Source organism: Mastigoproctus giganteus, chromosome 7, assembly GCF_048544385.1.
Source record: "Mastigoproctus giganteus isolate SK-2022 chromosome 7, ASM4854438v1, whole genome shotgun sequence".
NCBI classification, from domain to species: domain Eukaryota; kingdom Metazoa; phylum Arthropoda; class Arachnida; order Uropygi; family Thelyphonidae; genus Mastigoproctus; species Mastigoproctus giganteus.
In genome coordinates, this window is record NC_143581.1 from 173,410,949 (window position 1) to 173,426,407 (window position 15,459).

General features: G+C 39.9%; 1 protein-coding gene across 6 annotated transcripts in view; it reads left to right on the top strand.

The window, feature by feature from the left end:
- Positions 1 to 15,459, top strand: part of lig (ubiquitin-associated protein-like lingerer) — a 574,370-nt gene that overhangs the window by 336,598 nt on the left and 222,313 nt on the right. For all 6 annotated transcript variants that reach the window (XM_090377982.1, XM_090377983.1, XM_090377981.1 and 3 more), the window contains exon 17: positions 10,376 to 10,538. In XM_090377982.1, coding sequence (XP_090234108.1) covers positions 10,376 to 10,538 — 163 coding nt within the window. The remainder of the gene's footprint in view (positions 1 to 10,375; positions 10,539 to 15,459) is intronic.

The window sequence follows — 15,459 nt, forward strand, 5'->3', positions numbered from 1 at the left end:
CTTGTTCATGTGTAGCGTCGTGTACTGTTGTACATCTGGTCACCTAGCTGCTAGACCCCTGCTGAGGCCCAACGTTGTCCCACTTACACCCCGTGGAGCATAATATATATATTAAAAAAAAAAAAAAAAAGACTCATAAATAAATAAAAAAAAAAATCCATTAGGTTAGTGACTATGCACACACACACACACACATATATATATATATATACACACGTACAATTACATACACATCTGCGTTGGCGTGGGGGTATGATCGCTAAGATTATGCCGAATTATGGGCTCAAATGATTTTTGGCGCATTAATTTTTGTTGTGTGGGTCTTTCGTTAGCATAAAGATAGAGGTGGGGGGTTGAGAAACAGAAATATGGGACCAATAGGGTAAGTACCCCAGTTTTCAGTGAGGCATGCCCATGCCCCACCAGAGTAGAAGATGTAGGGTGGCAAGGAGGGGAGGGAACGATGGTCACTCCCTCCCCAAGGATATGGGAATAAAAGGTGAAAGGGGGCTAGGGTGCCCTCTTCAGGTCGCCGTCAGTCTCTTGGCAGTTATGCTGCTTTTTGTCTCTTCTCTGTTTTCAATGTCACTCATGGGGTAATCCCCGTCCTAATGTTTCTTCCAGTTGTCAGCGTTCCATTTGGTCGAATTTCAATTTTCTTTTTCATCTGGTAGCGTTTTTTGTCAGTCTCTGTGTTGATTGCTGTAGATTGTAATTAGCATTTTCCTCCTGTTGAATAGATCCTGCCCGAAGAGGGAGAGCGCCTTGTATTCTTCCTCTGAGTCCAGGAAATGGGACTCCAATCCCTTCGGAAGATATCTAATTCTTATGAGAATCCCTCTGAGGTCCTCACATTTTGACATTCATAAGCTATGTGGCTCCAGCTCTTGCTCTCCCTGCACATACAGCTGGGATCGTCGGTGAGACCCAGCCCGAAAATCTTTTCATTGTAGGGGCCATGTCCTGTTGAACAGCGTTGTCATGTGGTACCCTGGGAAGTACCACACCGGTTGTTTTGGATATATCTTGCGGATGTCCGGTAGGAATTGTTTTGTCACTTCTGCCTTGGTCTCAGTCCACCTTCTCTGCCAAAGGTTTAGTAGGTGGGTCTGTAACCTGACTCTTTCAATCTTTAGGCTGTTCGCCGGATCAGTCGTGTAGCCCTGGTGGGTGGCAGCCACTCCCCTGGACAGCAGTAACAGCAACCCTGCCTGGATAACTTCCAGATCCAAGGTAAGCACCCCAGCACCTGCAGTGCTGGGGTGCTTACCTTTTTGATTCAAGCTTGCGTTGTGAGTAATATGGTCCTTTGGATCGTTTCAAGTGTTCTGTTCACAACCAGTGCTGCTTTGGGAAACCACACCGCTGCTGCATAGGTGAGTGCTGGTAGGAAAGTTTTGTAGTATATTGACAGGGTTCTCTTTTTGAGACCCCAGTCCTTCTTTGCGATCTTGGCTACCATCCCAGAGTAGCCCCTGATTTTTCTCCGGATGTATTTCAGGTGCTGCTGGAAAGACAAGTTATTATCCAGGATTACGCCTAAGTACTTTAGCTCACTCGCGAATTTTATGGTGACATTTTCAATTTTTATTTGCGGGGGCCGCCGCAGTTGTAGTTTCCCTGTGAGGAAGATTGATGGGGTCTTTTCTGGTGAAATTCTTAATTGGTTTTTGGAAGCCCATTGTTGTAGCCGCTGTAGTGGCCGGTTTGCCAACGCTTCCAGTTGGGCCCTGGAGTCCGCCTCCACTGTCAAGGTAAGGTCATCTGCGAACGCATGTGCTCTCATGGGTCCCAGATCCATTTCCAGGAACTCATCGAGGACCATGTTCCACAGGAGTGGCCCCAGAACCGACCCCTGCGGACATCCTCTGTGCCCCTCTCTCTTAAGTTTCTGGTACTGCACGTTTATCTCCACTCTTCTTTGGGTTAGATAACTTTTGATGACTTTATACAAGTTTATCGGCACTCGGGTCTTCCTCAGCCTCGCCAGGATGCTTGGCCACCAAAGTGAGTCAAACGACTCGGCAAAATCAACGAAGATGAGCTGCAAGTACTTTTGTCTGCAGTCCTGCACTATCTTGAGTATGTTCCCCAGTGCATCCACAGTTGAGGTCCCCGGTCTGAAGCCATACTGGTTTGCCGATTGGAGGCCTGCTGTTTCATAGTGATTTGTTATTCTTTTATGGAGCAATCTTTCAAACAGCTTGCTGGCCACTGGGAGCAGTGCGATTGGTTGATAGGCCTCGGGGTTTTCTGGATTCTTTGTAGGACTTTTTAGTATTAATTTTAGGTTAGCTATTTTCCATGTAGTTGGGAATAGGCCAGTTTCTAAGCATCTATTGTATAATGTGAGGAATAATTGTGGCTGAAATTCCACTGTTTTCTTCAATATTCGGGCTCGATGAAATCAAGGCCTGGGCATTTCTTGTTTCTGATTTGATGTGCAGCCTTCCCCGAGTTCATCCAGGGTAAAGGGGGGGGTCTATCTCTTGATTGTTGTAGCTGATGTTGTTTTCACAAATGTGTTGCTGTGCTGGTAAGATTGGCATTTCTAGTTTTAGGAATATTGCATCTAGGATGTTATTTATCGACTGCTCCAAAGTGGTGGTAAGATTTCCATGCTGGGTCCTGGTGGTAGTAGTCACCTTTCACCCCCCCCCCCCCGGAAAGCTTATTGGTAGTTACCTTATAGACTGCTTCCCAGGGGTCAGTGTTTCCGGTTGTCGAGACTAGAAGCTCCCAAGCTAGTCTTTTCCTTTTCTTGATGGCTTCGATACATTGGTTTCTGGCTTGTTTATATCTCTGTCTTAATGCTTCGACTTCGTTTGCTGGCCATGTTCTTCGGGCTCTTTGAAAGTCTTTTCTTTCTTTCATCATTCTCCTCCGGAGTGCTGCAATCTCCCGAGCCCACCAAAGGACCACTCCCATTTGGGGGTGTTTTTTCCTGATGGTTTGATTGCTTATGTCAATTATCAGTTCCGTGATTGCCTTCTGTAGGTCATGTGGGTTGTTTCGTGGATCCAGGGATGGCGGTTTGTTACGAATCACTGTAGTTAAAAGCTCCTTGTATTTCGGCCAGTTTGCCTTGGCGACTGCGTATCTGTGCGTATTTGCTTTACTATTTTTTCCCTTGTCGGTGTTCTAGTTATTTTGCAGGTGATGACTCTGGTCCAAGGTGGTCTACGCTTCCTCCACCCTCCAGTCTGCCACGTGGTTTGCCAGGTTTCTAGTTGCCAGGGTGATATCTATAGTGGCCTCCCAGAGGGTGTTGCAGTATGTTGGTAACTGGTGTGGCTGGTTCAATACTGTGAACTGTGAACCCAGTATGAAATCCTCGAGCTGTTGCCCACTTGCAGTTCCCCTTCGGTCAGCAGTGGAGCTGTGCCATAGCAGGGAGCGACAGTTGACATCCGCTCCTATAATTATTTTTTCGTTTGGTAGGGTGTTCTGGAGGTGACGTAAGTAGCTAATTGTGGTCTCCATTTCTTGTGCTGGCCTGCTGTAGAGGGCCACAACATAAAGGGAGCCCAGTGCTGTGATAATCTGGGCACAAGCAGCCCAGGCCATACAGAGTTGGGTTATTTTGGTTGCGGCTATGTTTGCATTTCTGATTAGAACCGCTGCCTGTGGGGTGTCCTCTTTAGTATGGATTATCTTATATCGGAGTGGGTACCTCGTTACCCGCCCTGCGAGCCTTAGATGCTAATGTGCCATAAAACTCTAAAACAAACAAACCCGCTTCGTGGACATATGGCTCTTGCAGAATAATTACATCTATTTTCCTCATCAGCCTTGACCCTGATTTGGTCTGCCACTGCTTTCCCTCGCTGTGCATTTATTTGTATTATTTTGATCATTTGTTTTATTATATTCTTTAGTTCCTGTCCCCATAGTTGATTCTATTTTGGTAGTTGCTCTTGGCTTTGAGATAGGTCGGGCAATTGGGGTAACTGATTGAGTGGGCATGATCCAGCTTCATGGACTTGCAGTTTGCGCAGGCAGCTTCTTTGTCTTTGTGCAGACAATCCTTAAATCCATGCCCCTTCTCAGTGCAATGTCTGCACATTGGGATCGTTTGGGAGCATATGTGGGAGTAGTGGCCGAACTTACAGCATCTAAAACATTTGGGAACTGCCACTCGTTCCCGAAAGCAATAGCTAACCCATTCTATGTATACTCTTGTCCTATCTTTTAAGACTTGCCATGCCTCTGGGCTGAGTTCAATGCTCCAACTATTATTTATTCTGCCTCTTGCCTTTATGTGGAATTTGAGTTATTACATCATGCAGTTCCTTATCTGGTATTTCCTTTGTTTCTATAGTATAGTTCTTCCACGAGCTGTGCGGCCGTAACTTCCGGGTTTAATCAAAGATTAATATTGGTGGTCCTTTCCTTTTGGGTGGCTGGGCCGTAAGACCAAGGGCATCTATTTTAGGGTTTTCTATTATGCTCTGTGCTTCTTGTCTTGTTTCTGTTTCCATCACCAGCCCTACATCTCATTTTTTGCATTCCTTTAATTCTCGTGTGCCTGAGGTCCTCCTGCATGTTGTTGATTATCTTTGTTTTAAGCTCCTCGCTTGTTGAGATTTTACCTGCCTCCTTAGGTTTAAGGATCACTAGGTTCAGTGTAAAAAGTGTAGTGTATTTGTGTCAAACGGCACCAGGGGTTTCCCCAAATCGCCGTGTAGTATACATTGTCATGTGAAACAGAACACTGTTGAAGCCAGAGATTTAAAAGCGTGTGGATACTGTTCATGTGAACTGTCGTGTACCGTTGTTCATCTGGTCATTTAGCCGCTGGACCCCTACTGAGGCCCAACGTTGCCCACACTTGGCCCCGTGGAGGCAGACCAGGTACACTGGTATTACGATTATTTACTCTGGCAGGCCCTGCCACCCAATTTCCTGAGATTTCAGTGGCTAGGGCCTATGTAAAAAAAAAAAAAAAAAAAGGGGGTAGATGCTAGAGGTTTAGGTAAGGCGAGATAGGTTTTAAATGAAGGTTAGGTTAATTTTTCACATTGAAGGTTAGCAGCTTGCAGTTGGGACGTTCATGGTCAGTTGGTAAAGGTAGAGTGGGGGAAGACTGAAGATTGGAGGGAACATGTAGAAGTATGGGAACGAAAGAGAAGGTGATCCCAGGAGTGTCAGTGGAGCAAGCCTCACCAGGAAAGAAAAAAGGGGGAGGCAGGGGAGGGGATGAGACAGGCCCATCTCTTCCCCTTCCCTGCCTAGGGATTGGGTTTTAAAAGTGAACGCCAGGCGACGTGCTGCAGCAGAGCTGTGGTCATGTCCAGTAATTGTGTCACACATGGGAGAAAGAGTCCGTCCAGAGAGAGAGATCATTGTCTAGTAGGAGTCCGCATTTATGGTGTCAGATCGTCTATCATTTGCGATGGATGTTCAATCCTAGGAAAGAGAGTGAGGTCCCACCGTAACGGTCATAGTTTGGATGCTCATGTGCAGGGAGCCCTGGGCTAACGGCGTGCATTATTGATTGCAATTTGGGTTCTCCTTCTTTCTTGCAAATAAGTCTTGTGCAGATTTGGCGAGTGCACTATATTCATCGAAGCTGTCCAGGAGATGGTGTTCCCGATCCTGAGGTAAGTAAGTTAGTCTGGTGATTAGGATTCAACGTAGGTCGTCATACAGTGGGCATTGGTGCATCAAATGTTGCCAGCTCTCACATTCCCCACATGGACAATGTGGGTCCTCCACAAGCCGAAAGACTGCAAGTTTTTCATTGAAAGGTCCGTGACCCGTCAGGAGGTAAGTGGAGTGCTGTCCTGGGTGGACCCAAGGCGGTGATTTAGGGTAAACTTTTTGTATGTCCAGAAGAAATTTCCTTGTCACTTCTCCTTTGGTGCTGTTTGTCCAGCGGGTTTGCCATTCTTGCTTCAGTTGCCCTAATAATCAGGTCTTTCTGTCATTTGTAGGTTCGATGGTTTACCCCATGAATGTGACTGGTAGTATGACAGGCCACACCTGACAATCTCCAGGTCCAACGGGAGAACCCCCGCCAGCACCTGGAGCGCCTGCGTACCGACAGTCCTGCATGCGCGGGTTATTGTTAGAAGGATTGATCTCTGGATTGAATCAAGAATTCTTTTATTTACAGCCATGGCTGTCTTGTGTAACCAGATTGGAGCAGCATATGAGATTGCTGGTATAAATGTAGCCTTATAGTAGGTTTGGTGTGGGTGATAGGGCTCTCTTCCTCTGCAGTCGATTGAGTTTCATTTGTTAATAGGGTCCTCAGCACTTCTGAGTATGTCGGGGCGCGCTGTGGCATTTGTTTTACCCTGCATTCTATGTAGCTTTGTAGTAGCTATTTGGCTTTATAGGTATGTGTCATGGAGGATTGTCTCCATTTTGTAAAATATGGTCACTACTTGGGACCTCAGACCCGTAGATATCCTGTTTGGGTTTTCTTCAAAAATATTCTCTAGGGCTGTTTTCAGTCTGAGGGATTGTTCATAGACTGAGCCCCCCAGCAGTGCATGGTGCAGGTGTGGCTCCTGCTGTCTTTCATTGTTTGCATCTTTGTGATGCTGTTCGTTCAGGTTGTTCCCTTGTTTCGGCCAGCGAGTGGGTCTCCCTTTCGAATTTAGGGTCCACTTCCTTTCAGTTTTTCCTCTTGCGTAAGGTGGCCCCGGAACGGGCCTCCTCCATCTCATCTGATTGATATATTATGGTCAGTTTGTCGCTTTGTTTCTGCCTCCGGGAGTCCTTAATTTTTTTGTCTCCCTTCCATTGTTACGTATTCCGAAAAATCAGGAATGCTTCAGTATATTCTGGTAGCATCTTTTAAAAAGATGGCAGTTGTTACCCACCACAAGTTCGTAGGTTTATCTGTTACTGCAAAAACAGTTTTCAAAGATATGGTCTACCCCCCACTTCACTTTGGAAGGGGGGGGGGGACAACAGCCGAATGCAAAAATACCCCTAGAAGAGTGGAACTACTTCTCTAGGGGATTTCTAGGGGGTGGTGAGCACAATAGTGGCATTCAAAATACAGTAATGTGGTCGAGAAGATAGTTCGCACCTTACCATAGAGAGTTTATGGTGGGGGGTACCCGATATCGCATAGCTTTCTTCATAAAATCACTCAGTTTGTTGAAAGGTTGGGACCTAGTCACTGTCCAAAGTTAGTCTCTATAGCGCTTCCCTAGTCAAGGTGTCAGGTTGAGATGTGGCCGCCTCATTATATTGGCAGCCTCTTTATAGCCTTGCCGCCAGCCACATGGTGACCATGCGGTCTGGCAACAAAGGATACAGATAAATAATGCTTCAACCAGATGATGTTCCCAAGTAAATGACAAAAATATCTCACCAGCATGATCCTCTGTTCTTTATAATCCTGTGTGAATACTTTTCTTGGGTTAAATAACACTTAAAACGCATATTTAAAATCAAAAATCACAGAGTTGACTGAAACATGTCCACACGGTAAGACTGCCATATTGGTCGTGGGTTCGAATCCCGCCTCGGGCTTGGATCAGAGTAAAATGCAGAAACTTTGGGAGGTGCATTATGGCCACAGAAGCCGATGTGCCAACATCTAACAAAAAAAAAAAAATAATAATAAAAAATAAACAAACACAGGCTATATAGGGTAAATAAAAGTAAGAACAGGTGCATGAATACATTGCATGTACACTAATGCTAGGAGCATTGTAAATAAATTTGATGAATTTGAAGTCCTGATTAAGTCATTAAATTCAGATATTTTAGGGTATTGTATTGATAACAGACACTGTTTCTCTCAGATTGCTTCCAGTGCAATGTTGAGTCAGTTTGGTGTGAATAAGCACTGGAGAAACAAAAACAAGAGTCGGAGTGTGTCATTGGTTGAATGATTCAGATGAATACAGAAAACATCTATACAGAGAAATAGTGGACCAGTAAATCAGAATGTCTTATGAAGGATTTTAACTTTCCAGATATTGACTGGAACTTGTGGGTTGGTCACTCACAGACTAGCAAAACGTTTGGCGATTTATTGGATGATCGTTTTCTCCACTAGTATGTTTAAGAAACAACAACCTGAGGAATCAGCGGCAACGATTCTTCATGCCTTAAGAACCTGCAGGTAAAAGACCTGCTGGGTGGCATTGATCACAGTGTATTTGTGTAATTTACTTAAAGACAATTACTATGAAGGCTAAAGGGAAAGGCTTTTGTTTTCATAAGGGTGACTACAATGGTCTCAGACAGTTTTTAAATTCTGTGCAGTGCGACCAACCGATCATGTTACCACCACAAATTCTAAATGGGGAGCATTCACAGAAGTGATCTTTGAAGTTACTACGCTTTTCATACCAATTAAAAAATACTATTCAAGGCTTAGACCTAAATGGATATCAGATAAACTGATGAAATTTGTGGCAGAGAAGATATCTGAGATACATAAAAATTATCGGATGATACTTCTGCATCAACTGATAATTTATATGTCAGATATAAACTAGGCAATAATTAAATCATAAAGCAGTTTATGCAAGCTAAGACAGATTGACATATATGGTAAAGAATAGAAGAAAATACTTCTTTGTATGTATATATCAACAGTAGAAGGAAGGGATTGAATCAAGTTGGGCTACTTGATGTCACTGGTTGAACTGTTGATTACCATGCTCCAGTTGATGACAAATTGAATAGATATTTCACATCTGCCTTCTTTAGGAATGTCAGAAGCTTATCAAACTCTATGGGGATTTAAATTATTTTGTGGTAACTGAAAGGAAAGTGGAAGAGAAATTATTGAAGCTAAACATGAAGCATGCCTGGGGTGAGTGGGATCGAGCCAGTTTGTATTAAGGGAAATGGCAAAGGAGGTAAACTCTGAGCTATAATTATGAGAGCACTCATGGATTTGGGGAAAGTCCCTATGAATGGAGATGTGCATATATAACCCAATTAACAATGGGGAATCAAAAGGTGACATGAGTAATTACTGACCTGTTTGCTTAACGTCTATTCCACAGAAAATAACGGAGTCACTGGTTAAAGAAGTAATGCAGGACCATATAGACAGGAATGCAGTTATACTGCAGTTATCGTGTGGATTTGTTAAAGGGTGGTCTCGTCTGAACAATCTGATTAGATACTATGATGCCATAACAAAGGAACTGGATGCAAAAAATAATTGATGTTGTATACTTGTATTTCACGAGACTTTTGATACTGTTGCACATAAAAGACTGCTGTACAAGCTGGAGCAGTGTGCCATTAAGGACACGTTACTGCTATGGAGAAAGAAATACGTGAGTGGGAGAAGGTAGAGAGTGGTTATCGGTTGGCACTGTTCTTTGTGGATTAATGTTGTTAGTGGAGTCCCTCTGGGTTCAGTGATGGAACAGTTGTTGATTTCAATATTTATTAATGAAGGTAATGTATAAATTTGCGTATGATATTAAGGTTGGCAGGATGGTTAATGACGGTAATCAAGGTAAGGTACTGCATATGTGTAGTAATTTGAAATTAACTTACCAACTTTGTGGTACTACTCTTAGCATATTGAAATATTAAAAAAAGACCGCTGGGTAATTGTGCAGTCAGCTTTGGAGTTCTAGCACTGTAGGCAGGCTCCCAAGACAGCTCTTTGGGTTTTGTCAGTGACATAATGAACTTTGCTAGTAGGAATTAGGAGGTGATTATTCCCTTGTACAAGGCCATGATTCGTTCACGTCTTGAGTACTGGATAGGTTTTGAGGCCATCATTTTAGGATGGATGTAGATCTGCTGGAATGGATGCAGAGAAGGGAACAAAAGGATGCTCTTATCAAGGAAGACTTCATTTCTGCAAATGGCAGCTTCTGGAGACTAGGCATCTCTAATGAGATCTGATTGAGTTGTTTAAGGGACTTGAATGGGTTGAGTAAGCTCAAGGTTGATGGCAGTCTTTCTCTTGCTGGCACTACAAATAAGTGGCCATGAATTCAAATTGTAGAAGGATGATTGCAGCATAGATATGTGGAAGTGAGCATTTAGAATAAATTCAAGGAAGAACTGGATATTCTTGGATGGGATGGACTGGTGTGGTGCGTAATTTTTTTTTTTTTTTTTTTGTTATATGCTCTGAGCTTGATTTCTTGCATCATTTGCCACTTCTAATACTATGTCCATAATTTCATTCCTTAGTGTAGTATTTGTGTGCGTATTTCAGTTTTGTATGTTATAAATACTGTTATTTCTGAAGTGTTGTGAATTTTTATTTCCTAATATTGACATCTCATATTTTGATTTTATTTCTGTAAAATGTATTTTGTGTATTGTGGTTTAAGATTGATATCTGTGATACCTTAAAATAATAATTATAAATTTATAAACTTAGTATAAACAAATTGTTTTTCATTTCCCCCTCTTTCTTAAGTCTACTTATGAATCCACTATGACAACAAGCAGTGGTGCTTTAAGTGCTACTTTGCCATCAGCTTCTGCTTCGAATCACAATAATCAGAATTCTGTGTTGGGCCTTGTGTCGACATCATCTTCAACTACAACGACATCGGTTCTGAAAAACTCCCTCTCAGCAAGTAAGGCTTAAATTTAGTATTACATTTTCCTGAAATATGTGTTCTCTGTTTTTGAAAAGAAATGTAATAATTGGTGGCGTACAATTTATTTTTAACATGGGTTTATATTAATGATTATTCATTATAAAAATGTACTGCTTTTATCTCAAGGTATTTATTATTAGTATCATTATTAATTGTGTTTATTTTAAATCAACCACAACTGCATGCAAACTAAATTTTAAAAAACAGAGAGAGGAAAAAAAAAAGAAGAAAATGATTCATGTTTAAGAAAGAAAAGAAACATGCATCCATAAAATATTGAATTTCATTGTTAATGAAAGGAAATATAAAATGATCTTTGTGTTGTATTAAACAGAAGTATTCAGGAATCCCATACTTTAACACTTTCACTGTATAAAGTTGCAATTTCTCTACCATGCTGCAAATTCTGGCAGATTTGGCACTTTTTTTCTCATATTAATGTGAAGTTTTCAATTCTGCTGTGGTGTGCAAGATTATTTTCTCAACTCTCCATTAACTGTGTAGAAAAGCAATATATCATTTGCAGTTTTATTATGGTTAAAATAAAAATGTATGCTGCAAGTTAGCTACATGAAAACCAAAGTGATATGTCAGAAAAACAAAGTTCAAGAATCTGTTACTGGAAGATTGCAGCAGTAGTAAATTCTCTTGGATTTAGCACACAAAAACATTTCTCGTTACTGTCAAACCTGCCAAATAACAATCTGTTTTGTTTTTTGTCATAATCTGATGCCAGTTTAGTTGCAAAAAGCTTAGCCAGAACTTGAGAAAAAGGTGATAGAACTTTTTCTAAAGTGGTTTAATGTTGTTTGTTTTAAATTTTTCCATGTTAAGCTACAGTTGTTTTGTTAGTTTGTGTTTACAAGGACAGAGTATTCTGTAAGCTGGCTTCATGAAAAACAGTGGTGTGTGCAGAAAGTAAATGTTGGCAGGGTGATTAATGAAAGGAATTATGGTATGCTACTGCAATAATATCTAGTGAAATTGGGCAGATGGACTGATAAGTGCCAATTGATGTTTATTATTGACAAATGCAAGGCAGTTCATATGGGTAGCAATAATCCCAAATAACATAACAATTGAGCTGTACCGCATTCAGGGTAGTAGAGAATGAAAAAGACCTAGGTATAATTGTACAGTCCATGAACTTCTCTGGACAGTGCAGACTGGCTGATAGGACAGCTCGTGGGGTTTCTCTTAGCAATCTGTAGGAATTTGTCCAACAGGGAAATAGAAGTGTTTATCCCCTTGTATTGTATAAGATAGTGTTTAGACTGTGTCCTGAGTACTGGATACAAATCTAGATGCCCTCATTTTAGGAAGGATGTACACCTTTTGGAATAGGTGCAGAGAAGATCAATAAAATTAGTCAGTGGCACTTATAATGAAAGACTTCAGTTCTGCAAGTTGTAGTATTTGGACACTAGGCTCCTGCAAAGAAACCTTATATTGATATATTTCAGGCTTTTAATAGGTTGAGTACACTAAATGCTATTGGTGTCTTTGTTTCTTGAACAAATACACCTAAAGGGTAAATTAAATTCAAATGATTTTTCAAAATGGATGGAAGTTTTTATTTTTAATTGATTCTGTATAAGATTACATCATTTGCCACCACTAATACTAAAACAAAGCTCAGTAATGAAGAACCTTAATGGCTATCTTATGGCTACAGCAAGTTTCTTGCTACTAATCTAGTTATGCTGGACTGGTAAGATGGAGTATTTTTCTTTGCATTTTCCTCTTTCTTTCATCTGGGAATCTTGTTAAGGACACTGATTCATAGTCATAGATCCAAACAAAAATAACTTATTTTCTTGTGGGACCTTCTTTCCAGTCTAATTTTCCTGTTAATCTGCTGGCTTCACCAAATGTTAGGAACTGAAACTTCCTAGAGTGCATGATATGGCATAATCATGGGCCCTGTACAATGCTGATATATGATCACAGACATAATAACATTGTAGCTACACTACACAATTCATTTTGCAGTATAAAGTGTTAAGCCAGAGCATCCCTATATTGACTTGCAGGTAGCAGTTGGGCTGATTAACACAGTGAAATCAGAACTAAAAAAAAGTTGGCATACTTACCTTTTGTAATCAAGAATAATATAGAAGTTTGCAAGTAGGAGTTAATAAAATCACTTGTCATGGAATAGAATAATTATCCCATTGAAACATATTGAGAGAAAATAAAATCCTGATTAGATTGAAACTAATGACTCAAAGGATTACTTTGAAATCTTGGAATTAAAAAAAATATATATATATATAAAATGACATGCATATTAAATGATAAAATGCTGTAGCATTTTAAATGCTGATAGAAAAAGCTTTTAGATTTCTAAATTTATGTGAACATTCAGAGGTTTTTTTTTATTTTCATTTGGAATACAGCATCTTTTATAGACATGCAAGTTTTCCATTACATTAATCTAATTAGTATTTTTCTCTGGATATATAAAATTCTTGTGCCACTTATGTTCGTTAGTGTGGGTAGTTAGCATGGATATTATTTAGTCTATGTTAAAGAATAGGTTGGAAAACAAGAGCAGTGGTTGAATATTTAATTTGTTGGTGAAACAGGTATTTTGATTTTTTGTTTATATTCTGAATCTGTTCTGTCAGATTTTTCATAGGGTAAGGAATTTGCCAAAAATATTTGCAATTTACAAGTTGTGTTGGTGGAACAGTTTCCTTACTGAGAAAATATCTTTTCTGTTATATCTGCTTACTGCCACTTTGACAACCATTCTTATGTATAATTTTATTTGTTGAAGTTTTAATTGTGTTTCAACTCCTTCCATCCCCTCCCCTTCACACCATGTGGCCATATGCTTATGGCTCACCATGGTTTGTTTGCCACGTATCAGGTTGGGTTTTCTGGTTTTCTTTAAATTTTGTGGGTTTAGAAATTTATTCATGTATTGTGTTTTGTTTAATGTTCAGTTATGTGATTTAATTAGTTTCTGCTGAATACACTTCTCAGGTATTGTTTATTACATAAGGTAAGTAGATTAATACAAAACCTTTTCATTAAGATTTCATTATTAATCATCCCAACTATTGCTTACCAAAACATCAACATAGGGATATAGAAGAATGTGGGACATTGGCAACACTTTAGTGTACCCTATTTACCTTCTTTATATTAAACTTCACTCTTATCCATTTGAACTTCCTAACAAAGAAGTAATTTTCCTTGGTGTGTTTAATGTTCATAACTCCAGCTGGTAGTGATACTGAGGCTTTTACAGCTTGTTCATTACCTACTATAATACCAGATAATGTTAACCACACACTTTACACTATCTTTTCCTCTCCAACGAGCTTTCACAGTTAATTTTAGTTGCATCTAGGTACTTCAGGTCACAAATTGGTGATGGTCTCTTCTGCAATAGAGCCTCTCTGAAGTGGGCATTCTAAACCTTTTCTTTTGTTGTTACTGGAAGTAGAATAGTCTGCATGGTTTTCTTTTCTGTTTCCCTTGGTTGGCCGTGGTTTTAAATCTTCTGTTCCTGTTGTTTATTCAGATTGTGGCAATGAAATTATTCTTGTAGGGATGAAGTCCTTTAATCCTCATTCCACTCTGTGCTCTTGTTTTGTAAATGTTCTAAGGTTTTTCAAGTAAAGAATACAGCATATCACAATTGGCTTGCATTCAAATCTCTGGCTTTATTTTCTGTCTACACTAAAGCTCGCAGCAGTTGTAAAAAGTTATTAATCAATCTAAACTATTTTGAAAAGATGAGTGGGAAAATTGCATACATAGGCACCTCCAGCTTACATAATACTCGACTTCTCGAAATGAAACTTTACTTAAGTTTTTGCCGGATGGTGCAAACTTTAAAAAAATCGTGGAAACGTATTTTGCATCCCATAGGAATAAATGCAGGTATTGTGAAAATATTGTAATGTGATCCCAATGACACTTTTTTTTTTTTTTTTTTTTTTTTTTTGTTAATTCGTTCCAAAACTTCGGAAGGTGAAAATTTCGCTATGCACTGTATAAATAAATCATTTATCTCTAAAAGGTAATTTTTATAATGGAGATTGCGCTACACTTTCATCGTTATCATATGTTCCCTTGTAAGAATCAATTTTGAATGCCTTTGTGATATTTTTTTAAAAAACATTTCTGGAGGTCACTACCATAAAACAAAAACAATTTACACTTTCTGGTTTATTGGACTTTTCTGTTAGCACAATCTATTATAAACGGGTAATAAACTCAATCTTATTGCATTTGTGATAAAATTGATAACTGGAATTCTGTAGATTTTTATGTTATGGTATTATGGTGAAAGGAGTTCCCCTTCACTGAAATCTTCAATCATATAAAAAACATAAATAAAATTCCAGAACCTTCTCTTCATATTTACTGATTACAATGTTGAAGGGAAAGGGACCAATGGAAAGTGCAAGTGCTGGCAGTTGCTAGGAAACAAAATTGATTTAGAAATGAAGATGATTAATTAAGAAGTGCAAAGCAGGACAAAGTTTGTCATCTATTGCATGGAATTACAAAAGTCTAAGAAAAGAACAGTTTGCAAGTAAGGGCAATCTACATGAATAACTGTAGCTTTGTACACCACAAAAACACTATGCAAAATAAAGATACCTTATCAGAAACAAACCATATCACAAGAATAAAGGGAGCCAACTGAGGATGACTGTAAAATAATTCCATCAGACCAATGGCAGTAGCCAAGGTAGTTACATTAAAGGATGATGCCTAGAAGTATCTTGGTTCGTCCCTGAGCTACAGATGACCCAAGGTACTTTCTGGCACCATTTGAAGTCACTTTTACTAGCTATATACAGGTAACCCTTAATTTACACCGGGGTTAGGTTCCTGCGGGTACAGGCGCAGGTTCCGAGCATCAAAAATTTTA